General features: G+C 51.8%; 1 protein-coding gene across 4 annotated transcripts in view; it reads right to left on the bottom strand.

The window, feature by feature from the left end:
- NEURL1 (neuralized E3 ubiquitin protein ligase 1) overlaps positions 1-23,767 on the bottom strand; it is an 82,637-nt gene that overhangs the window by 30,411 nt on the left and 28,459 nt on the right. The window contains exons 1-2 of one of the 4 annotated variants that reach the window (XM_028481828.2): positions 4,482-4,727; positions 1,220-1,318 (exon numbers count right to left, since the gene is read on the bottom strand). The exons of 1 other annotated variant lie outside the window; for it this stretch is intronic. Coding sequence is in view for 2 of the 3 variants with exons in the window: in XM_028481826.1 (XP_028337627.1) it covers positions 4,482-4,515 (34 nt within the window). In the remaining variant the exon portion in view is untranslated. Of the gene's footprint in view, positions 1-1,219; positions 1,319-4,481; positions 4,728-12,107; positions 12,187-23,767 lie in introns of those variants that run through there. 2 more of the 4 variants (XM_028481827.2, XM_028481826.1) reach the window with 2 other exon arrangements.

Below are 23,767 nucleotides of genomic sequence, written 5' to 3'. Positions count from 1 at the left end.
CCAGAGGGCTCGGCTACACGTACAGCAGGTCCTGCCGCTCCCTGGAAGACCGAATGAATCCACAGTGATGAGGTGGGCAAAGGAGAGTGTCAGGGAGTGGGCAGGATGGGCACCCTCACATCCAAGTTAATCTCCACATGGAGCCTCCTGCTCTCATTCACTCCACGGCATCCCAGTCTCTGACGTTTCCAGCAACCAGATGTGCATAGAGATGTGTCTCCCAATATCGCACTTCAGGGAAGGAACCAGCCCGCCTCCTCCCCCTCCCCTATCCCACCCCGAGATTCCAGAAGGGGATTCCAGATGATAACCATTCTGAGTTCAGCTCCTGGTCCCTGTCTTCCCAGCGCCGTCCCCCCAAAGCCCCCAAGCCAGGCCTGAGAGAATGAAGGGGAGCATGGCTCAGTCACATAAATCCACACACCATGCAGACCATCACCCTCAGTTCCCCTGACACAAATCCACACTCACTCGCGTGCACGTGTGTGCATATACACACAGTGGGTGTGCGCCTAATGTGGTCACAGCACCCAGGGAACGCTCTGTCCCGGGGGCCTGCCAGGGCTGGAGGAGACAGAAGATGCAGCCTTGGTCCTTAAAGGCAGACAGGCGCTTGTGTGTACACACCTACGAGCACACACGGGTCTGGAGGAACCTTCGGGGAAAGCTTCACATCCGTTTACAGCGTGCTTGCTGTGTACCAGGTGGGCTGCCCTTCATGCCAGTTAGCTCACTTACTCTTTCTACAGCCCGTCCAGGTAAACCTTCCCACCCCCAATTTATGAAAGTGGACACTGAGACTCAGACAAATAAAGACACTGACCCAAAGTCACACATGCAGTAAGAGCAGAACAGGATTCAAACTCTCACCAAGAACACGCGTCCCACTCCCTCTCCAGCCCTACCTAGCCTGTCACCAGCTCAGGGCTCACATCTTCCACCCCATCTGCCCCCCGCCAGGCCACCTACAGCTCCAACTGCGATGTGGTCCAGCAGCCCGGGGCCCGTACCCCCCACTCTTCCCTCTTACTCAGTGACCAAGCAGCTGCTGGGTGCCACTGGGTGCCAGACACTGGGCTGGGTGAAGAGAACACAGAGATGGATCAACCTTTTTCCTCCCTCCCCACCGCCCCTGGAGCCTACAGGCACAAGTGGGGTGTGTGTGTGTGCGTGTGTCACACATGTTCAAGACACACCTGCCAGGCTCTGGGGAGCTCACCTTGGCCTGAAACTCCAGAGCTGCTGCCGGGAGAGAGGAGGCTCCTTCTGTGCTAATCCCAGATCTCCTAAGTCCATGTGATGGCCTGTCCCCTGCTGCCTGAGTGAGAATTAGGAACCCACGGAGGGGAAGCAGGGAGTTAGCTGCCGAAGGGATGAGGTCTGGTTTCCCTCTGAGCCGCTAACTACGCGACCTCAGTCAGCCATTTCCCTTTCTGAGCCACAGCATCCCTTTCTGTAAAAGGACAGCAGGAACCAATCTCTCAGGTCCCTACACCCCAGCATCTAGGATTTGTTGGTCCAGAGACCTGGGGGTGACATGTATGTCTGGGCGCATGTGTGTGTGACATCCTCCTATCAGTCCCTCAGCAACGGGCCCATCCCTTGCCCTGAGGCGGGGGGAGGAGCATTAAAGAAAGTAGAGGAGGAGGGGAGGGTTGGGAAGGAGAGGGGAGGGGGGCTTCCCAGGATCGGGCTGCCTCCCTCTGTGCTCTCCCCACCCCCATCCTGCCCTAAAGATGGGGAGCAGCTCTGGAAATCTGCCTGATGTAAAAGATCAAGCATGTAACTGCTGAAACCATTTTCCAAATGAGAATTCATCTCTCCCAAGGGTCCCCTGCCAGGCTGGTCCCAGAGGAGCCAGACTCCTCACCACCAGCGCACACGCAGGCGCGCGAGCACACACACACACACCCACACACACACACACGACTCGTGCAGAAACACTGACCTCTACAGAATAACAGAGTTTCACAAATGTGAAACTGTGTGGCTGCTCACACATGGAAACGCAGACACAAAATATTCAGTCTCTTAAATATGGCACAGATAGTTACACATTACGCAGGTATACACAGAAAAAGACCTAAAACACAGATACACACGATCTGCAGTCACCAGAAACATAAACAGCCAGGACACGCCCACAAACACACAACTAGATACGCCCACACAACCCCTCACCTCTCACTGTAACCCAGCAGCCCAACATCTTCAGCTCGAGCCAAATCAAACCCCCAAGGCTCACGTGAAAATACCATCAGAGCCATGTAACTATGTCCTCTGGAGTCAGGCTGCTGAGAGCACCCCTAAGAAGGAGTGAACCCCCTGCATCTCCCACTTCTCCCAACTCACCTCCCAGAAGGGGGTGAAACCAAAGCCACCGGGGCAGCCAGTGGACAGGTGTGGGGACACATAGGTACAGACGTGGGTGAGGACACGTGTGGACACGCACGCAGGGCCCTGGCTAAGGGGCCATATGTGGGCACACAGGCAAACACCCCCTCGCCACAACTCACAACTCCCATCGCCTATTAGTGTCGATGGCAGGCTGAGGCCGGGGCCCGCTTACAGGGGACCCAGGCTGAGGGAGGTGGTCCAGGTAAGCGGGTGGAGGCCAAGGCAGATGGGGCATTTGATTAGCACTCACCCAATGGCCCAACTCCTGGAGTTCTCAGTGCACCCCAGGCTAGCCTCCTGTCCCCGTTGGGAGACGAAGGAATAGGACCCTGGCCTCAGAATGCCTCTCCGCTTTGGCTTTCCCCTGTGTTAAGTCCTTATTCACATGGTCTCCTGTAGTCCTCACAATACTCCTATGAGGATGCTACTATCATTAGCCCCATTGACAGATGAGAAAACCAAGGCTCAGGGAGACACTTGCCCTTGCTACCACCCATGTGTATCTACTCCAGAGCATGAGCTCTTGACGGCCATAGGCCATCTCGGGTAGTCTTGTTGGGGTCCTCAATCCCCTCTGAATCCTGCATTCTAAGGCAGCTGGAGGATAGTGTGCTGCATCCTGAGCCTGTTCTGAGGGCCTCTCTGTCCTTCCCAGGCCACTGGCCTGCCCAAGTCTGACTCCAGTGGAAAATGCCAGTTGGCTCCAGACCCTCTGCCAACAGGCTCCACTGGAGCCAATGAGCCCAAAGAGGTGCCCCCCACCCCACAGACAGGCAGGGCCGGGCCAGGCCCAGGTCAGCCCAGTCTGAGTCTCAGGCCAAGGCCCAGGCCACTGGCACTGCCTCCGGCCAGCTCCGGATTATGTGTCTTCCAGGGCCTTCCATCTGTCACTTGGCCCTCTGGGTCCAGGACGAAATTCATTGCCTTTTAAGAGAGACAATGATTTGCTTTTCCCATGTCTCCTTCCCTGCCTTTTTCTTTTTTAATTAGAAATTACTGTTTCAAAGTCCAGGGCCTGGAAAGGGGAAGTCACCTGGTCACCAGTCCTGGCCACAGCTTCCCATTCACTCCTACCACCACCCTTCTTCCTTTCCGGCCCTTTCCTGGTTCCTCGGAGCCCACGGAACCCAGCAGACGGAGACTGCCCCACCTCCTAATGCCCTGCCCGAGGAGGGCACACAGGGAAGTGTGGCAGGGACCCCCCCAGGGTCAGCCCACACTGTCCTGGCGCCAGCCAGTTTGCACAGGAACCCCAACTACGGGGGCCCAGCGATGACAAAACAAGTCCCTGGGAAGGCCTTCCCTTCTGGGTCTGGTGCCACATCGGCCATGTTACTCCCAAGACCACAGTACTGGGGCCAGGCAGATGAGGGGACAGGAGCAGGGGCAAGCAGGAGCCACCCAGCGCTCCTTCCTTTCACCGCTTCATCTGCCTGCCTGTCAGTCTGTCTGAGCACAGATGTGAACCGCAGGAGTCAGAAGTTCATTGACCTCCTCAGCAGAGCACACGCTTTGAGAACTGAGGTCAGGCAATGTGGTTTGCACCCCTGTGTGCTTAGGCACAAGCCAGCACAGGTACCTACCCACAGACACCTCCAATGCACACTCATGAACACAGACAGACAGACAGACACACACACACACACATTCTTGCATATACCCACATCTCTCCATGGCTCCATCATGGAGCACAGCATTGACCTCCATGGCCCGCATCCCAGAACCCACAAACAGGTCCCCCCAGCTGTCTAACTGTGGTTTGCCTCAGTTCTAGGAGAGGGGAGTATGGACACTGGGACCTCCCATCCCCCCTGGATGCTGATCAGCACCCTGGGGAGGTAAGAGGACAAGGAGACTTTGCAGGGAGACTCAGCTGTCTGACCTCCTGCTGTCTGCCAGGGAAGGACCTCTCTTCCTGCTTGTCCCAGCCCCCCTTGCCTTCCCCCCGACCCCAGTACCTGTCACCCAAAGGCACCCCCTCCCACGGCCCCGGAGCCCACCAAGGAGTAAAGAGGCAGGCGGAATGGCCATGCCCTCAGCCCCAGTGCCTCAGGCAGACCCTCAGGCATCAGCTAGGGTCTTACCGTGGAAGGTGCTCCGGGTGATCTGTCCCCCCATCGTGGGCAGCGGGTAGCACGGCCACCTCCGTTTGGCTGGCTGGCCTCGTCACCGAGACGCCCTGGCAGCCAGCTCCTCTCCTCCTGCCCCCACGCCTCCTCCGTGGCCAGCAGCAGCCCGCATGGCAGGGCCGAGCCTGCCCCTCCCGCAGGCAGCCCGCCGCCCGCAAGGCCAGCCACACATGCACACACGCCCCTCTGGCCCCGCTCAGGGCTGCCTCCCAGCTCCCACCCACTCCCGGAGCCTCCCCCACCTCCCTGCGCTGGTACAGGCGATGGGATCTGTCATGTTTATTTACATAAGGAGGAGGAGACTGGAGGCTTCCTGAAATAGCCGAGCTCCAGAAAGCACTGGAGATGCCCCAGCCAGAGCAGGCATAGACACACACACACACGGACGCACACATGCACATTCCCTATCACACACCTCATCTCACACACACACACACACGCACACAACCTCACCATTCACCCAGGCTACAGTCATTCACATGCCATTATGCACCTACTACATGCAGACACTGGGGGAGACGACAGGATGCCATGGTAAGCAAGACAGACCTTGTCTCTGCCCTCAAGGGGCTTACAATCTGGCTAGTGCAGCTTAATAACAAAGAGCTGACATCACTCCTATCTTCTTCCAGGCTCTACTGCAAGTGCTTTACGAGTATTAACCCCTTTGGTCCTCACAGGCTGAATGATGAGGTCAGCATATGGTTATTATCAATAGATACCATTATTATTACTATCTGAGAAATGAGATGAGAAAACTGAGACAAAGAGGTTACCTACCTAGAAGGTGGCAGGGCTGGGCTGCAAACCCAGGCAGTCTGATACTGGAATCTACACTTTTACCTCCTCACTAAACCATTCCTTTAATCACACACATACAAAACACACACCAATATACACAGACCGCACTACCCGTCTATACTACATCACAGGTATATGCACAAACACAGACTGATGAGCACTTGAAAGCATCCACCACTGTGCACACAGCCACCTATTGCCCACCAGCACACATACCTACACATACACACCTCACAGTGTACACCCACAGCACACACTCACTCCCACAGACTCACAAAGCCTCTGGAGAAATCCTGAGGTGCAGAACCTGGCACCTCACACCCGGCGGAGAGGGAGAGGTGCAGAGAGGGCAGAGGGCAGTGGGAGGGCAGGCCCCTCTAGCCCTAGGCAAGCATGCTGGGATCCCAAGGCATCACCAAGAGAGCGGCCGCCACGTATTGAGCACTCAGCATGCAGCACGCACTGTGTGCACTGTCTGATTTTTATTCCAGGTGGCAGGGGCTTCTGTTATGTCCATTTTACAGAAAAGAAAGTGGAGATTCTGAGATGCTCAGGTTACCCCGCAGGTCAGAGGCAGAGCCAGGACTCAAGCAGACAATCTCCCAGACGTCACCCATCAGAGTCTCTCCCAGGAGAACAGGATGGCTCCCTCCTCCCAGACCCTGGCTCAGCCCCAGCTCCTGTCCCCAGGGCCAGGGATCTAGTTTCCCAAGGAAAGATCTGGGTGGGACAAGATGAATTTGGAGAGATGGGCAAGAACCAGAAAATAAGAATCTTGTAGGCCATGGTAGGAAGCTTAGATTTTGTCTAAGTGCAATAGAAGTAACTAATGAGAAAAGAGGAGAGTGATATGATAGATGTTTTTCTAAAAAAAAATCAGTCTTACTCCTTTCATAGAAAATAGGTTGTGGGAGGGTTTAAGAGTGAAATAGGGATATCTGTGGAGGGAAGGCTAGTGGGCAAAGGGGTGGGGCTGGGGAAGGAGCTGTGGGAAAGGCAGGGGCTGTCCTGTACCAGATGGAACTCAGAGACCTGCACACTGTGAAGGGTTGTGTTGGGCCCTGCGCCCTCAGCTCAGGACCCTGCAGCTGCTGTCATCCTGAGTGGGTCTGGGAGAGGGGCAGAGAGGGGGGAGGGGCATTCGGGACTGACCTAGGGTCACCAGCCAGAGGGCTGGGCAGGCCTGGGGTGGGAGAGCCCCCAAGCCTACAGTGCCACACCCCCTCAGACCAGAGGCCTGCCCGAGACTCCTCTCTGGGAGAAGCTTCGACACCCGATTCCACACAGGGCGGTTCCTTTCTACAGGTACATGCTTACTCGTGGCTGTGTGTGGCCACACGTACACACACATACACACTCAGTGGCACACGTACCCAGTTCCTCTGGGACAGGGAGGCTAAGTCAAAACCTGACCAAGAGGAAATAACCCAAACGCTTTTTCTGGGGTAAATAATCACAGAAATGGCAAACACAAGGCCTTATTGTGTGCCAGACAGTTCTAAGCATGTTACACATATTAACTTGTTCAATCCCCACAACAACCCTAAGATATCAGTTGCATTCTTATGCCCATTTTGCAGATGAGGAAACTGAGGCAAAGAGGCTGCTCTGGAGGCCGTTCTTACAGCAGCAGAGTCAACCCCCCTCAACCTGTGTGCTTTTAAATGCACCAGCTAGGCCCTTCCTCACCGACCCCTCCCACTTGGCCAGCCTCGTCATCCCACCTACACCCAGCACTGGGAAAGCCTCTTCTGGGAAGCCCCGCTAGGGCCCCCGGTGCAGACCGAGTCCCCCTTCTTGGAGCCTGTCTCTCCTCTGAGCCCAAGCTATGCCTCTCCCAACCCCCTGTCTTACTCTACCCTACACAGGGACAGCCATAGCCTAGCTGTGGCCTTATCTGCTTGCCCTGGCTTTTTGGATGCATCTCAGCAATTCAACATAACCAACATTTATTGAGCACCTACTGTGTGCCAGATATTAGCTACGCACTGGGGACACCATGGTGATCGACAGTAGACAGGCCCCGGCTCTCATGGACTTACAGCCCAGAGGGAAACAGACATTTATCAAGTAGTATAGTGAGGAAGACACAATCACAATTCTAGAAAAGTGCTCTGAAAGAAAGCGGGGCTCGGGGCAGGCTTTCCTGAAAAGCAATAGTGAAGGGTAAGTAGGCATGTCCCTGTGTTGCGGAGGTAGGTTAGGGGAGAGGGTGCTCCGGGGATGGAACATAACATGTGCAAAGGCCCTGTGGCTGGAGGGAGCCCAGCACATTCAAGAAGCAAGGTTCGTATATCTGGAGCAGGAACAGCAGCAGGAGCCTGGGGAAGTTTTCTGGGGGCAAGCCAAGGGGGCAAGGGACAAACCAGGAGGGCCTCAAAGAGCAAGGTGAAGAATCTGGCCTTTTTTCTGAGGGCAATAGGGAACCCCTGACAGGTTTCATCAGGGGGGGCAACAAGACCAGGCCTATACTGCTGAAAGGTCACTCTGCCATCCAGCGTGTAAAATGCACGGGAGGGGGCAGAAGGCACCAGGCGAGAAAACAGCGGCAGTCACGGGGTCAGGCCTGTCCCTGACTCACCCTGGCTCCTCGGGCCTAGCGTCATGCCTGTACAGCGCTGCTTCTCAGAAAATACCCCACCCACGGAACTGAATCTGCGTAATGCTCTGGAGACAGGAGTGGGGGGAAGTAACCCAGCAGGGATGGATGGGGGCAGGGTGAGTCCTTCAGGTGAGCGGTGGTCCTCACTCCGGTCACATGAGTGAGAATGGAGAAGAGAACTGAGACACGGCGTGGGCGGCCCCTGAGCCTTCACAGCACCATTGTCCGAGGGGTTTTCTAGCAGATTTCCCTGGGTCCTGTTTCCTACAAATCCACTTCCGCAATTTAAGTGGGAAGTGGCAATGTCCTGTGTCTGAGGGTTTCCCCCTGCTGTCTCCCCAGGGCAGTGTCCAGGCCTTTACAGACGACGTGGCAGCCAGCGCTGCACCTCTTCTCTGTTTTATTCATTGGTACATCACAAATTTTCATTTGGCCAAAGCATTCTGTTACTAAAAGGGGCGAGAGAACCATTGACCTGTATCACTCATTCATTCATCTCACATTCACTGAGTGCCAACTATGGACCCACTCGGGAGCAAGACCGAACTTCTGCCCTTCAGAAGCCAAGCAGGAGCCACGCTGGGATCAAGGAATGAGGTTCCTTTGGCTCTGGCTGAATGTTTGCAGTGCTTTTGTTCTGTAGCCAGAAGGGATGTTAAAGGGGGATGTGAAAGGGAAATCTACAAACAAATCTATGGAAGTGACTACAAATGCCACCATTTATTGAACAGTTACTGTGTGCCAGGCACTGTGCTAAGTATTTCACACACATAATCACACCTACCCCCCACCACATCCCCGCAGGATTAGAATCATCCCCATCTTGCAGGCTACAAAACTGAGACACAGAGGTTACACTGACATGGAGCTCGAAGTCTGGTTGAAGTGGAGTTCAGCTGGGTAACACTCAAGGCAGAGTTCAAACCCAGACCTGCCTGACATCAAAATTCACGCTTTATCCAGAACAGGTCAAAGGGCAGGGACTCTTCTTGCTTGGGGAAGAGAAGACAAGGGGACAATGACCTTCTCCTTGAGGAATCAGAAGGGTTCTAGGTGGAGGCAGAACCTAGGAATTTTCCAGTAGACAGAGGGTGACCTCCCAGGAATGGAGCTTAAATGAAGGCAAGGGAGACCGTGGACTCGCACAAGACTGGACTTCCCACCTGCTAACAGGAGAACCCAGCCTGGAAACCTTGGAGAAAGTAGACCCGTCTGTGACCTGGGCGGCTGTAGTCCCTCAAAGTGCACAGGCCGAAGGCAGGCCTGGGTGTGCCCTTGGGGAGCAACCTGGTCTGACAGAAACCCTGCCCAGGCTTCGGAGAGAACCCCTCCCTCTCTGGTTAGCCCCCGCTGCCTCTGCCCTCTGGCCCCATCCAGGGAACCCTCGCCCCCTTGGTTCTCTGGGCCCATGCAGCTCCTGAGACCCAACCCCCCATAGGACACCCCTCCCCTCCCTGCCATCTCCTGTCTCCTGAGCCTTTTCTGCCTGCTCCTCTTCCCTCCCGGGTCCCATCATGGTCTCCGTGGCGAGCTCCCCACCGCAACCCTCCCCTCACCACATCCTTTCTCATCGGCATCTCCCAAGGCCCAGCAGAGAACATAAAATCTAGTGCAGACCCAGCAACTGCAGAATAAAACCTGGGGGAATTCCCTGGAGGTCCAGTGGTTAGGACTCCACGTTTTCACAGCCAGAGGCCCGGGTTCCATCCCTAGTCGGGGAACTAAGATCCCACAAGCCTCACAACGTGACCATAAGTAAATACATAAACAAACATACAAACACAATAAAACCTGGAACAAGTTCCCTGGACAATAGAAACCATCCAAATCGCAGACTCCAAGCTCTCTGCGGGGGAGGAGCCTTGAGAGTGTTGGGTCCAGCCACTGCCTTCGGGTGCAGCAAAGGAGGCCTAGTAAGCTGTGGATTTTCCCGTGGTCACACAACGGGTGGAGGGTAGGAGGACTGAACTCAGGTTTAATGTCTTCTGGTGTTTAACGTGACATACAGGTCAAGGCATCGGAAGGCACGGAAGACTGGATAGGAGAGGGGATAACTTCTCTTTATGAGGGGGACAGAGGGGCCTGGTAGAAAGAGAGGTCAGGGAGGGGAGGCACCCCTGCTGGGAGGAGCTGGGAGGCCCCCCTGGTTGCTACAGTGTCTTTTTTTTTTTTTTTTTTTAATCAAGAACAAGGGATAATTTGATTGAGCTGATGAGTCACCTGGCATATGGGGCTTAAGGTCATTGTCCCTGCCTGATTAGACTGGGCTTGGTGCTGGAGAATGGGGAGCAGGGAACCCCCACACACACAAGCTTCCTCCCACGCCCAGAACCAGGATGAGAGTGGAGGCCGCTCCCTAGAGCCCGGGAGAGCGAGAGCGCGCATGGAGGTGAGGACAAAGCCGCACAGAGACAGAGAGCAGAGCGGGAGCTGTGGCTGCAGGGAAACCGGAGCCAGGGCGCTCACGGGGCATCCTCGGGGGCTGGGGTCAGGTGCCCCAGCAGTGACAGCTGCCAGCTGCCCAGCATGATGTGAACACAACAGGTGCAGAGGCGGGGGCTGGGGACTGAAAGGGAATATGAGCAAACAGCCTGGAGTTGGGCGCCCCTCCCGGGCCCCAGGCCCAGCGCCAAGCAGCCCTTTCTCAGATCCTCCGAGACTCCTCCTGCTCCCCAGGTCTTAGGCCAGCCTGGACTAGACAGAGGGGTCACCGTCCACGCCAGGCAGAAAGGACAGAACAAGGAAGAACAAGGTTTCGATTCCCAGGACAGGGTGTGCCAGATGGAGCCCACACCCACAGAAACCCCAGCTGGAAACAAACATTTGCCTGTGATAAGATCTATGTCCCCGGGCCAGATAGGGTGGGTGATGTGCCACCCACCTGTGTGGAGGTTGGGAGCTCTGGTCTGGAGGTCAGTCAGGCAAGCTCTACTGCCAAGTAACTGGGCAAGCTACAGAGCTTTTCTGAGGCTTGGTGCTTTGGCTCAACAAATAATAGTAACTATGGGGCCTCCCTGGTGGCGCAGTGGTTGAGCGTCCGCCTGCCGATGCAGGGGAACCGGGTTCGCGCCCCGGTATGGGAGGATCCCACGTGCCGCGGAGCGGCTGGGCCCGTCAGCCATGGCCGCTGAGCCTGCGCGTCCGGAGCCTGTGCTCCGCAACAGGAGAGGCCACAACAGGGGAAGGCCCGCATACCACACACACACACACACACACACACACAAAATAATAATAATAGTAACTATGGCTGTTGATGTGTTGTTCAGGGACCCAGAGAACTCAGGAATCCAAGTAGGACCTGGAGGAGCTAAGATCTTCACCCCAACCTCAGAGAGGAGTGACCTAGGATACAGAATGTGAATACAGCACCGAGTATATATGTTACACCAAGGAGAAGAAAGGAAAAATAATAATAATAGTAACTATGGCTGTTGATATGTTGTTCAGGGACCCAGAGAACTCAGGAATCCAAGTAGGACCTGGAGGAGCTAAGATCTTCACCCCAACCTCAGAGAGGAGTGACCTAGGATACAGAATGTGAATACAGCACCGAGTATATATGTTACACCAAGGAGAAGAAAGGGAGGACCTGCCTCCATAGGTAATAACCTTCATCATCACCATCATGTACCATTTACTTAGCATTACTCCCCTTGCCCCAGTTCTAAGCTTTGCATGTTACTGCACGCATGCCTTTCACGCAAATGTCATAAGAGTGCTAGGTAAGAGCGGGTTCTTCTAAGTAAGCAGAATAAACATCGTCCTTTGTCACCCGGTTAGCACTCTATTTTTGTTCCGGTGGAATAAATTTCAAATTTGAAGCCATCCCAGTGATCACAAGTGATAAATTACCAGGGTCTGAACTCATAAGATTTGCTCCCTAAATTATAACCTTGCTGAGGAAGGTGGGGGAAGGGCAGACAATGAGACATTGAAGGGGGAGGTGAGGCAGAGAGAGATGGGAAGACCCAAGGTGACGCAGGAGACAGGACACATGCGCCAACGCAAGGCAAGAGCCTCGTCCGCCGGAGACGCGTAAACACGCTCGACTGATCCTGCTGCGCCTGCTGGATTATGAGGGAAGCTGGCAGCTAATAGCAGGAGGTTAAATCCCTCCTCTGCAGTCAGAGACCACCCTCCCCACCCCCCTCCCCTGCCACACACACTCCAACACACACCTCCAGGGCTCATGGTTCAGCCAGGTCTCCGGGTGCCCTTTCTGGTCTCAGCAACCGGACAGCTGGAGCCACCGCAAGGTGGGGAGGCCCCCCTCCCCCGGGCCTCCTTTGGCCCACCCTCCTGCCTCTGAGAGTCTACTTCCTCAGGCTCTCTCCTGCTTCTTTCCCCTCCCAGATCCAGTCTACTGAGGGATGGCAGAGTCTAGGACCAGCTGACTTGGCCCCTAGCTCTACTCCTGTGCCTTGACCCTGCCTCCTGCCCACTGCCAGGGCCTCTCCCTCCAGCACTCGGGCTTAGCCATCAGGCACTAGTGGGCATGAGAGAGTGATGGTGCAGGACCCCACAGGGGCCAGGCTCTGGGGTGCTGCCAGAAAGGCCACTGGCAGCCAGACCCCTAGGGTCTGACAACACCAAATACTATTCATTGCCACCACTTACATGTGTCTACACCAGGTGCTTCACAGGTGATGGTGAAGAGCGGGCTGTGGAGTCAGACGACATGGGTTCAAATCCCAGCTCTAACACCTACTTGGTGCCTGTTTTCTCAATTGAAAATTGGGTTGACAATAATAGTGCCTACCTCATAGGGCTACTGGGGTATGAACCGAGTTCCCATGTGTGGTGTACTCAGAAAAGGGTGGATGCACAGGAAGTACCATGGCCGTGGGAGTGCTACTGATGAGACACTTACAGACCTGAAGTCGATACAAAGGCACTATCATTGCCCCACCTTATGGATAAGGAACTGGGACATGGAAAGGGGAGAGTTGGAATCTGACCTCAGGTCAGGTGGCCTCCAGAGCCTGCACTCAGGCAGTGCATGGTGCCCCTCCCAGGAGGGCAGGCGGTGGATACTGGCCAAGCGAATGATCACGGGTACAGCCTTGGTGAGGACCAGTGACCATACAGGGCCCAGGCCAGATCAGGGTGCAGGGGAGGGGCTGGTACTCAGGAAGCCTCAGCAAAGCACAGAGGCTGAGCTGTGAGCCTCAGGGGCTGTCGGAGGGCAGGTGGGCCCTGAAGTCCTGGAATCCCCAGTCCAAGGAAGAGGCCTCTGCCCAGAGCTGCTCTGCCAGCCGCCTGAGGGCTTCTGCCTCTCAGAAGTCCTTAGTCCCACTGGGCCTGGCTGCCCCTCCCTCCTCACCATGGCCTCTGACCTGGTTCCCCATTACCTGGTTCCTCCATTACCCATCCCAGCACCTCCTCCTCCTCCTGCAAAAATTAGGCAGAAACTAAAACAAATAACTAGCCAGATCAATTAAGAAAATTACATTTGCCGCCGGCACCTTGAAACACCTGCTCTGGGTCCACAGAAAGAAAGGGTAGCACTGGGAACTCGGCACCTAGATGAGGAAATGGAGGCTCGGGAAGTAGAATACTGCATCCAGGTCACACGAAGCTAAGCTGGGATTTGGACACACATCTACCAGATATCAGAGCACAAGCGCTGGCCTCTCTGCTGTGTGGCCTCTTGGAATAACAACCCAGCTTTAAAAGCTACAGAACACTTTCACAAAAATCTTACTGGATTTGCAGAAGCCCCTGTTAGGTATACCACAGGGCAGGTGTTCATCTCTTTCAACGGATGAGAGAAACAGAAGCTCAGGGAGATAGAAATGAATTGCAAAAGCTATATAGTGCCAGAGCGGGTCCGGAACCCAGATCTCAGACTCAGGAGTCCAGGGTCCTGGGCTTTGTCTACTACACAATGCTGCCCTGAGAAAAGCCACTTTCAATTAAATAAACACAGCATCAGTCAGAGGGGCCCAGGGTTGCCGCAGGTGCAAATGTAAAACTTGCCGATCCCGATATTAGCTGGCTCTGGACTTCGGCTGTGTTGTACCCACAGTCATTGTCCTGCCCTGCCTGAGTCCCTGCACCACCCACAGACCTCGCCCCAGCCGAGCTCTGGGCCCACTCCCATGCGGGGGGGTGAACATGGGCTCTGAGTTCTGGGGACCAGATCTTTACACCATGCCCATGTGCAAAGGGGAAGTGGGGATTAATGCAGAGGGGCACCTGCCCTCACAGGCCTGAGACACAAACCTGAAAATGCTCTCAAAAGAGAAAGGGGGTGGCAGGTCCTTTTTGGAAACAGGGGCTTCTGTTCCCACAGAGCCAAAGTGAGTGGCTGACCTGTGGTCCAGCCACTGAACTATGTCAGCTCTGCGCCCACCACTCAGGGGCCATGACTGGAACACACTGGACCTTGGCCACGCTGGCTGCAGAGCTGAGGGCAGGACGCCCAGGCACAGAGGCACCTGTTGAGTACTTGGGTCTATTCAAGGCCTGTCAAGAGAAGCCTGTGGCTTTCATGCCCACTGAGCCCACAAAGGGACTCAATTTCCTGCCACTACACCTCCAGCCCTACACCCTCACTCCAAACCCAGACATTCTCACATCACATCATCAGTCAGCCCCACAAACAGGGCCTCTTGTCCCTAAAGGCCTGGGGAGACCACGAGCACGCGGCTGGCTCAGTGCTGGCTGCTCCTCCCTCTGGAACCAGAGCTCAGGTGTGGATGATGGAAGGCGACTGTCAGGACTGTGGTCTTCCTGCCTAAAGGACTGCCCCAAACGGGTGGCCACCGCAGGGTGCATGCAATGACAGAAAACCCATTTTCCCCGCTGCAACTGTTTCCTGCAGCTGCCCTATCTCCCAATTTGTACCTCCCTCCATTGCTCCACCTTCCTTTCCTCTCTCTCCAGTAACATATTCAGGCTCCTCCTCCAAGATGCCACACCCTCCCTCCCTCCCTCCTTCCAGCTGCTGGAGCCCCAGGTCAGACAATCCACCAGCGACCCCAGCAATGCACAGGGTGGACTCTCCAGCATCAAAGTTTAGAGGACAAAGCTTTCCCTGAGAGCCAGGACTCCCGGGTTCCAGGACTCCTGTGGCCCATACTAAAACTTGACCAAGGCTTAGGAAGGTCTGCAGAAGCCTGCGTGGGTTTGGGGAGACTCAGGGAGGGCAGCCTCTTTTAATGTCTGCACAGGTTCCTTCCTCCTGCTGGGGGTGAGGGCTCCAGGAGGTGGGTTAATGCTGCTCCTGAGTTGGGTCCCACTACTAGGCGAACAGGAGCAAGGATCTCTCCCCAGAAAGCCCCCTTCCCTCTCTAAAACAATGCCCCACCCATCACAGCCTCAACCCTGCTTAGCTGAACCCACTTCTGCCCAGAGAACAGGTGTTCTCAGCACCAATTAAGGGAGGTGAGCTGCATTAGCCTTTGTTTGGAGGTCTGTTTTTACTAGTCATAACACCACCTCCATAGTTGCTGTGTGACCTGGAAAAAAAAAACAATCTCCTCTATGGGCCACAGTTTTCACATCTGTAAAATGGATGCATTAGACTTATGTATCTTTAACTCTAAACCAGGAATTCCCTGAAGCAGCGATGGGGGAGGGGAATCATTTGGGGAAAGGCAATTAAGAATTCCTCCCCCCTCCCCGCTGCTTTCCACCAGGGTCAGGTGGAAAACCAAGGATGGGCCAGCATGCTCTAACTTAACTGCTTCTCAGTCGCCTTCCTGACCCCACCCAACACAGGTACCTCCCCAAGGTTCCGGGGCCTGGTTTACCCCTTGAGTTCTACTAGCCAGGCCACGAGTCTGGTGTCAGCCTCAATTCCCCCATCTGGGAAGTCACGGTGTCCTTCTATAATCCATGCCCTGGCTATTCCCACAGTTCCGGCCACCAGCATCATCCTGATCTGGACAATTTTTCCCATAGCCTTTCCCCTCCTCAGGGCTGCCAGGCTGACCTTTCTGCCTGACTGATCGGCTGGGTCACTGCCCAGCTCAGAGCCCACAGTGGATAAGTTCAACCCTCCTCTGGGGAGCATTCAAGGTCCTCTGTGAACCGACCCCAGCCCATGCACCTGGCCTCACCTCAGGCTGTGGCGTCCCTCAGCCCCGAGGACCCACACTCTGTGCACTCGAACCATGTGTGTCCCAGAACGTAGCTGCATCACACAGGTCCATGACTCTTTGAACATAGTTCCTCTACCTGGAATGCCCCACACCACACAGGTCACTCAAAATCTCCTACCCTGGGCTTCCCTGGTGGCGCAGTGGTTGAGAGTACGCCTGCCGATGCAGGGGACACGGGTTCGTGCCCCGGTCCGGGAAGATCCCACACGCCACGGAGCGGCTGGGCCCGTGAGCCATGGCCGCTGAGCCTGCGTGCCCAGAGCCTGTGCTCCGCAATGGGAGAGGCCACAACAGTGAGAGGCCCCCGTACTGCAAAAAAAAAAAAAAAAGAAAGAAACTCCTACCCTGCCTTCATGTCTCAGCTGGAGGGCTCCTTCCTCTGAGGTCATCCCGACGCGCCGGGGCAGACTAGGCCTTCCACCTCCAAGGCATACCCGTGCGTTTGTGCAGCCTGGGCCCTGCAATGATGCCAAGGGTCCCCTTCCCATACCGGGAGCAACCTGAGAGCAGACAGGTGTCTTTTTAGCTCTGGATCCCCAGCACCTAACACGGTGGGCACTGGGTATGCTCAAACTATATTTTATGAAGGAAGGAAGAAAAGGAGAGGAATTGGAATAGGGAAGGAAGAGAGGCCAGGGCTAATGGTGAGTGGTTCTACTTGGCCCCATCTGACCCTTCTCCAGGCTCCAGGCCTGAGGCCACCCTCCCAGCCACAATGCCCTAGGTGGACCCAGTGGTACCAGAAGGCAACAAACTGCCTGCCCCATGACCTCACAGCCCCCCGGGTGGCCCTCTTTGTTCCCTGAGTTCTACTGGCAGCACGAGCCAGTGTTCACTTTGGTAGAAACAGCCAAGAAGCCAAGCAGCCAGGTGTGTCCTGGAACACTGAGGAACCAGAGCCTTATCTGACCATCTTCCCTGGAGGCAGCGGGAGAGCATCCACCAGCCCCTAACCGCCCACTGCAGGACTGCACAGAGAAGACACTGAAAACCACGCACCTGACTCCTTCCCAGCCTCTCCCGGATTAAGGCAGCATGGGGATGAGCCCCGCCGGCTCGTTTGCATAAACCATTTATAGCAGCGCATTCAAAACCCACGCCATCCAAGAAGGAAAAAAGCCTGCTGCAATTGCCCGTGGCTCCCCAGTCTGTCGTTTTCCCTTCTCTTTTGTTTTCTACTTTAATGGCAGGAAGCTGTGCTCCGGAGCAATCTTACCCTGGCTGCTCCTGGCAGCAGAGGAGCTGAATTTTCCTTTCAAATTGAAGGAAGGCGATGAGCAAACATCCCTCAGGTGTCAGTGACTTACAGTTTGCAGTTACGAGCATCCATGAGCTCATTCAGTCAGTCTTCTCAGTAACTGCAGAAGGCAGTTCTTGCCAGCCCCCACTTTACAGATGAGGAAACTAAGGTTCAGAGAGGTTGACTTGCCCAAGCCACACAAAACTACTAAGTGACTGGAATGGACATTGTGGCTGACTCCCCAGCATCTATTCTACTCCAAGATGACAGGGGTTCTCCACCCTGGCTATACATTAGCATCACCTAAGGAGGTTATATAACTACTGATGCCCAACTCCTGATTCCAGGCCAATCAATACAGAAACTCTGAGGGTGGGACCCAGGCATGCGTGTTTCTAAAAGTTCTCCAGGTGGTTCTAATGTGAAGCCAGAGCTGAAATCCGCTGGTATAAACGAATCACAATGGTTCCATTCCCCTTGCCAGTGATTGGGTCAAGTATGGCCATGTGACCCACTTCGGGCCAATGAAGCATACTGGGAAATCTGCAAAACCCCTCTGAGAAAGGTTTGCTTGCTCCTTAGAAAGAAAAACAAGAGGGGTCGTTCTTCCTCCTTTAGATATTGTGTCTGGTTGTGATCCCTGGGACTGCTACGGCCATGCTGCTACCAGCCCAAAAGGATGCCAACCCATGGACAGCAGAGCAGAGAGATGGAAAGTCCATTGTCGGTGACCTCATCTTAGAGCCCAGATTCCACCAACCCTGACACCCACCCACCTCTGGGCCTCCTTTGATCTGAGATAGTACAGCTCTTCATTGTTTAAGCCAGTCCAGGTCCACACTTGTTACTTGCAACCACGGTCCCAAGACAGCAGCAGTCACCTTCCCCGTATCCCCCATCGCAGTCATCCCCTCTCAGAGCATCCACCACAGGAAGCATAACTGACTGAGGGCCCCAGCTCTGGAGCTCTGAAATCCATCCCAGAGTTTGCTCCAAGGACTTGCTTCCCACTGCGGCTCCCAGCCAGTGACTGAGTGGGGCAACGGGAAAGTAAAGCAGGCCCATTCCTGGAGAACATGGGATTCCTCTGACCAGTGACTATGGCTCGGGCTTGAGGACTCCCCAAGGGCCTTGAAGAACTTTCCTTAGACTCGCAGTCACCTAAAATGCTTCCACCAAACTTTCTTCATTACCTCTCTCCTTCACGCAGGCTTACTTGCACTGAGGTCTAATGGCTCATCCAGCCTCTCCTCATTTCCTCCCTATTTTTCCTCACACAGGCATTTCCTCTATTTTAAAAATTATTTTTGCATGTTTACTCCTCTCTTGATGTCCACTTAGTAATACCTGACCCGCGTAACAATGGACCTTCACCACTTCATGCCTGGACCACCGTGAGAGCCTCCTAAGTGGCCAACCCACCTTTGAGTCCCCTCCAGCCCATCCCCAATCCTTCCTACACAAACCATGCTACTCCCCTACTCAAAAAACTTCAATCATTTGGGAGTTCCCTGGTGGGAGTCTAGTGGTTAGGATTCTGCATTTTCACTGCCATGGTCCAGGTTCAATCCCTGGTCAGGGAACTGAGATCCCGCAAGCCATGCAGCTCAGCCAAGAAAAAAGAAAACCTTCAATCATTTCTCATTTCTTACACCATCAAGTTTAATCTCCTCTGCCTTTCTTTATAGGCAACTGCTGACTCAGACCTGCCCCACCAGCCAATCCTGTTGTTTCATTTACACACCTGGAGGGCTTCCCCATGTGGGAGCAATGCTGGCTATTTGCAGGGCAGAAATGATTGACACAGCCCATTCCCAATGAACACCAAAGCTGCCCAAGATCTGAGTACCAATTCTACCCATTTCCACAGATGTTCTCAATGGCAAAGTCTCCCTCAGACTCCCTCCCATTTCTTTACCACCCCCCGACCCATGGGATATTTAACAAGAGAAACACATTTTATACACAAACAGTCCTCCATCAACAAGAAGCAAATCCTCTCAAAGACTGTTACAATAATGAAAATGATTTTTATTCAAAATAATAACAATATGAAGAGGAGGATGATAAAGCTGAAGATGGTTGTGATGATGAAGAAAACAGTAGTAATGATAATGTATGAAAAGCAGGAATAAGAAGTATTCTAACAATATGATCTCGATGATGTAAATATATATGCATGTAGAACTGACTTCCCCTTGACCCCTTGCCATATTAACCAAATTCCTTTAGAAACTGAATTTTCTAGTAACAAAAAACAGAGATAACATAGACTTTTGAACACATAAGGTGTTTCCTCTCACATAGAAGTCTGCATGCATGCAGCCCAAGGCTGGTGTGGCAGCTCTGCAGTCATCAGGGACCAGGCTTCTTCTATCTTTCTACCCCACCATTCCACATGACACTTCAAGGTTGCCTCATGGTCCAAGTTAGCTGCTGAAGCTCCAGCCACCTTGTCCATATTCCAGGTAGGAAGCAGGAGGAACACAGAAAACCAAAATCAAAGGACCTACACCAGCTATCTGCCCCTCTTTAAAGGAGCCTTACTCAAAGCCCACCCAACAATTCTAATTTACATTTCATTAACCAGAATGTAGTCACATGGCTAAACCAAGCTGTAAGGGAAGGTGGAACATCTAGTCTTTTCACTGGACACATTGCCACCCAAAATAAAAACTGGGACCTCAGCTGTAATGGTGAGCTCCATTCCCTATGGAACACATGACTGATGCCACAGCACATAGACTTCAAAACTGGTGAGGTTTTCCCTGGTGTCGTTGTGCACCTGCTGCTCCCTCCAGCTGAACTGTATGCTCAACACAAGAAGTTGTTTATGAACTTGCTTATGACAGGTTGAGATGCCAGAAAACTATGTAATTTATTTAATATTACATAAAACGTATCAAAAGTCTCTTTTAAGAGAATGAAAAGAATGAATGAAAAGAAAAGCCACAGGGAAAAAATTACTACAAAGTACATATCTAATGTAGAATCTAGAATATATAAAGAACTCTCAAAACTCAAAAGTAAGAAGACAACCCAATAAAAAATAATAGGCCAATGAGAAAGAAGGAAATCCTGCTGTTTGTGACAAGTTGGATGAACCTTGAAGGCATTATCCTAAGTGAAAGAAGTCAGAGAGAGAAAGACAAATACTGTATGATCCCACTTAAATGTGGAATCTAAAATAGTTAAACTCAGAGAAACAGAGAAGAGAGTGGTGGTTACCAGGGGTTGGGGGTGGGGGAAGTGGGGAGATGTCAGTCACAGGGTACAAACTTCCGTTATGAGATGAGCGAGTTTGGTGATCTCATAAACAGCATGGTGATTATAGCTAAAAATACTGCATGATATACTTGAATGTTGCTAAGAGGGTAGATCTTAAATGTTCTCACCACAGAAAAGAAATGGCACCTGTGTGACCACCACAAAAACAAAATGGTAACTATATGTTGGGATGGAGGTCACAGCTAATGCTATGGAGGCAATCAATTTTCAGTATATAAATGTATCAAATCAACATGTTGAATACCTTAAACCTACACAATATTATGTGTCAATTATATTTCAAAAGCTGGAAAAAATAGTGGACAAAAATTTCAAAAGACACTTCACCAAAGTAGATATACAGATGGTAAATAAGCATATGAAAAAAAAATGTTCAATATCATCAGTCACTAGGGAAATGCAAATTAAAACCCTGGTGAGGTACCACTACACACCTATTAGAATGGCCCAAACTAAAATGACTGAGCATACCAAGTGCTGGTGAGAAGGTGGAGAAATTAGAACTCTCAAAATCTGCTGGTGAAAATATAAATGGTACAACCATTTTAGAGAACAGTTTGACAGTTTAAGTTAAACATACACGTACCATATGATCAACCCATTCCACTTCTAGGTGTTTACCCAAAAGATCAGGAAATATATGTCCATACATGGATCTGTACACAAATGTTCATAGCAACATTATTTGTAATGGCATAAAATTGAAAAGAGGCCAAATGCCCATCAACGGGTATACAGATAAACAGATTGTACATCCATACCATGGAATACCACTAAGCTATAAAAAACAATGAACTATGAATACACATCACAGCATGGATGAATCTCAAAATAAGTATACTGAGTGGAAGAAGCCAGAGGAAAAGGAGGTACATTCTATATCATTCCATTTACACTGAACTCTCAAAAAATGCAAACTAATCTTTAATGACAGAAAGCAGATCAGTGGTTACTTGAGTATGGGGGCAAGGGGCATGGAGGAGTAGAAGAGAGGGATTACTAAAGGCACAGGAAACTTATGAGGCTGATGGAGATGTTCATTAACTTGATGGTGCTAATGAATATATATGTATGTCAAAACACATCAAATTGTACATTATAAACATGTGCAGTATGCATATTGTATGTCAAATATGTTTCAATAAAGCTGTTTTTTACAATCCATTAAATATGGAAGTGAGAGGAGGGGTGGGGAAAGAAAATTGTTGATTCTGTTAAAAATAAGTTGAATCAGTTCCTCAAAAAATGAAAAACAGGGCTTCCCTGGTGGCGCAGTGGTTGAGAATCCGCCTGCCGATGCAGGGAACACGGGTTCGTGCCCCAGTCCGGGAAGATCCCACATGCCGCGGAGTGGCTGGGCCCATGAGCCATGGCCGCTGAGCCTGCGCGTCCGGAGCCTGTGCTCCGCAACGGGAGAGGCCACAGCAGTGAGAGGCCCGCGTACCACAAAAAAAAAAAAAAAAGAAAAGAAAAACAGAATTACCATATGATCCAACAATTCCACTTCTGGGTTCATATGCAAAAGAATTAAAAGTGATGTCTCAAATGGATACTTGTACACCTATATTCACAGCAGCATTTTTCACAATAGCTAAAAGATAGAAACAATGCAACAGATGAATGAATGAACAAAATAATAATTGAAATATTATTCAGCTTTCAAAAGGAAGAAAATTCTGACATATGCTACAACATGGATGAACTTTGCAGACATTATGCTAAGTGAAATGAACCAGTCACAAAAGGACAAATACTGTATGATTCCAATTATATGAGGCACCTGGAGTAGTCAAATCCATAGAGACAGAAAGTAGAATGGTGATTGCCAGGGTCTGGGGGCAAGAGGGAATGAGGAATTATTGTTTAATGAGTATAGAGTTTCAGTTGGGGAAGATGAAAAAGTTCTGGAGACGACTGGTGGCAATATTTGCAAAACAATGTGAATGTACTTAATGCCACTAAACCGTACACCTAAAAATGGTTAAGATGGCAAACTTTATGTTATGTGTATTTTACTACAATTATTTTAAAAATATAAACAAAAAACAAATAAATTGAATGCTTTGAAAGGGTTCTCTAAATGCTGGACCCCACACACACAAAAACTGCTTTAAAATTATATATAGACAAGACAACTGTGAGATACTATCTGAAAAAGAAATTAAGAAAGTAATCCCATTTACAATGGCATCAAAAAGAACAAAATACTCAGGGATATATTTAACCAAGGAGGTGAAAAATCTGTACACTGAAAACTGTAAAACATTGATGAAAGAAATCAAATAAAACACAAAAAAATGGAAAGATATCTAGTGCTCATGAATTGGAAGAATTAATATTGTTAAAATGTCCATACCACCCAAAGCAATCCTTATCAAAATTCCAATGGAGGGACTTCCCTGGTGGTGCAGTGGTTAAGAATCTGCCCGCCAATGCAGGGGACACGGGTTCGAGCTCTGGTCCGGGAGGATCCCACATGCCACGGAGCTACTAAGCCTGTGCGCCACAACTACTGAGCCCACGTGCCACAACTACTGAAGCCCGTGCACCTAGAGCCCGTGCTCTGCAACAAGAGAAGCCACCGCAATGAGAAACCCGCACACTGCAACAAAGAGTAGCCCCCCGTCGCCGCAACTAGAGAAAGCCCGCACGCAGCAACAAAGACCCAATGCAGTCAAAAATAAATAAATATTAATTAATTAAAAATTCCAATGGAATTTTTCACAAAAATAGAAAAACAGTCCTAAAATTCATGTGGAACCACAAAAGACCCCGAAGAGCTAAACCAGTCTTGAGCAAGAAGAGCAAAGCTAGAGGCATCACACTTCCTGATTTCAAACCATAACAAAGCTAAAGTAATCAAAATAGTATGACACTGGCATAAAAACAGACATACAGACCAACGGAAGAGAACAGAGAGCCAACAAATAAATCCAAGTACTTATGGCCAACTGATCTTCAACAAGGGTGAAAAGAACACAAGACAGAGAAAGGATAAGCTCTAAATAAATAGTATTGGGAAAACCGGATATCCATGTGCAGAATTATGAAATTGGACCCTGGGGCTTCCCTGGTGGCACAGTGGTTGAGAGTCTGCCTGCCAATGCGGGGGACTGAGTTCGGGCCCTGGTCTGGGAAGATCCCACATGCCGCGGAGCAACTGGGCCCGTGAGCCATGGCCGCTGAGCTTGCGTGTCTGGTG

This window comes from Physeter macrocephalus, chromosome 20, assembly GCF_002837175.3.
Source record: "Physeter macrocephalus isolate SW-GA chromosome 20, ASM283717v5, whole genome shotgun sequence".
NCBI classification, from domain to species: domain Eukaryota; kingdom Metazoa; phylum Chordata; class Mammalia; order Artiodactyla; family Physeteridae; genus Physeter; species Physeter macrocephalus.
This window is presented reverse-complemented; position numbering and strand designations above follow the sequence as displayed.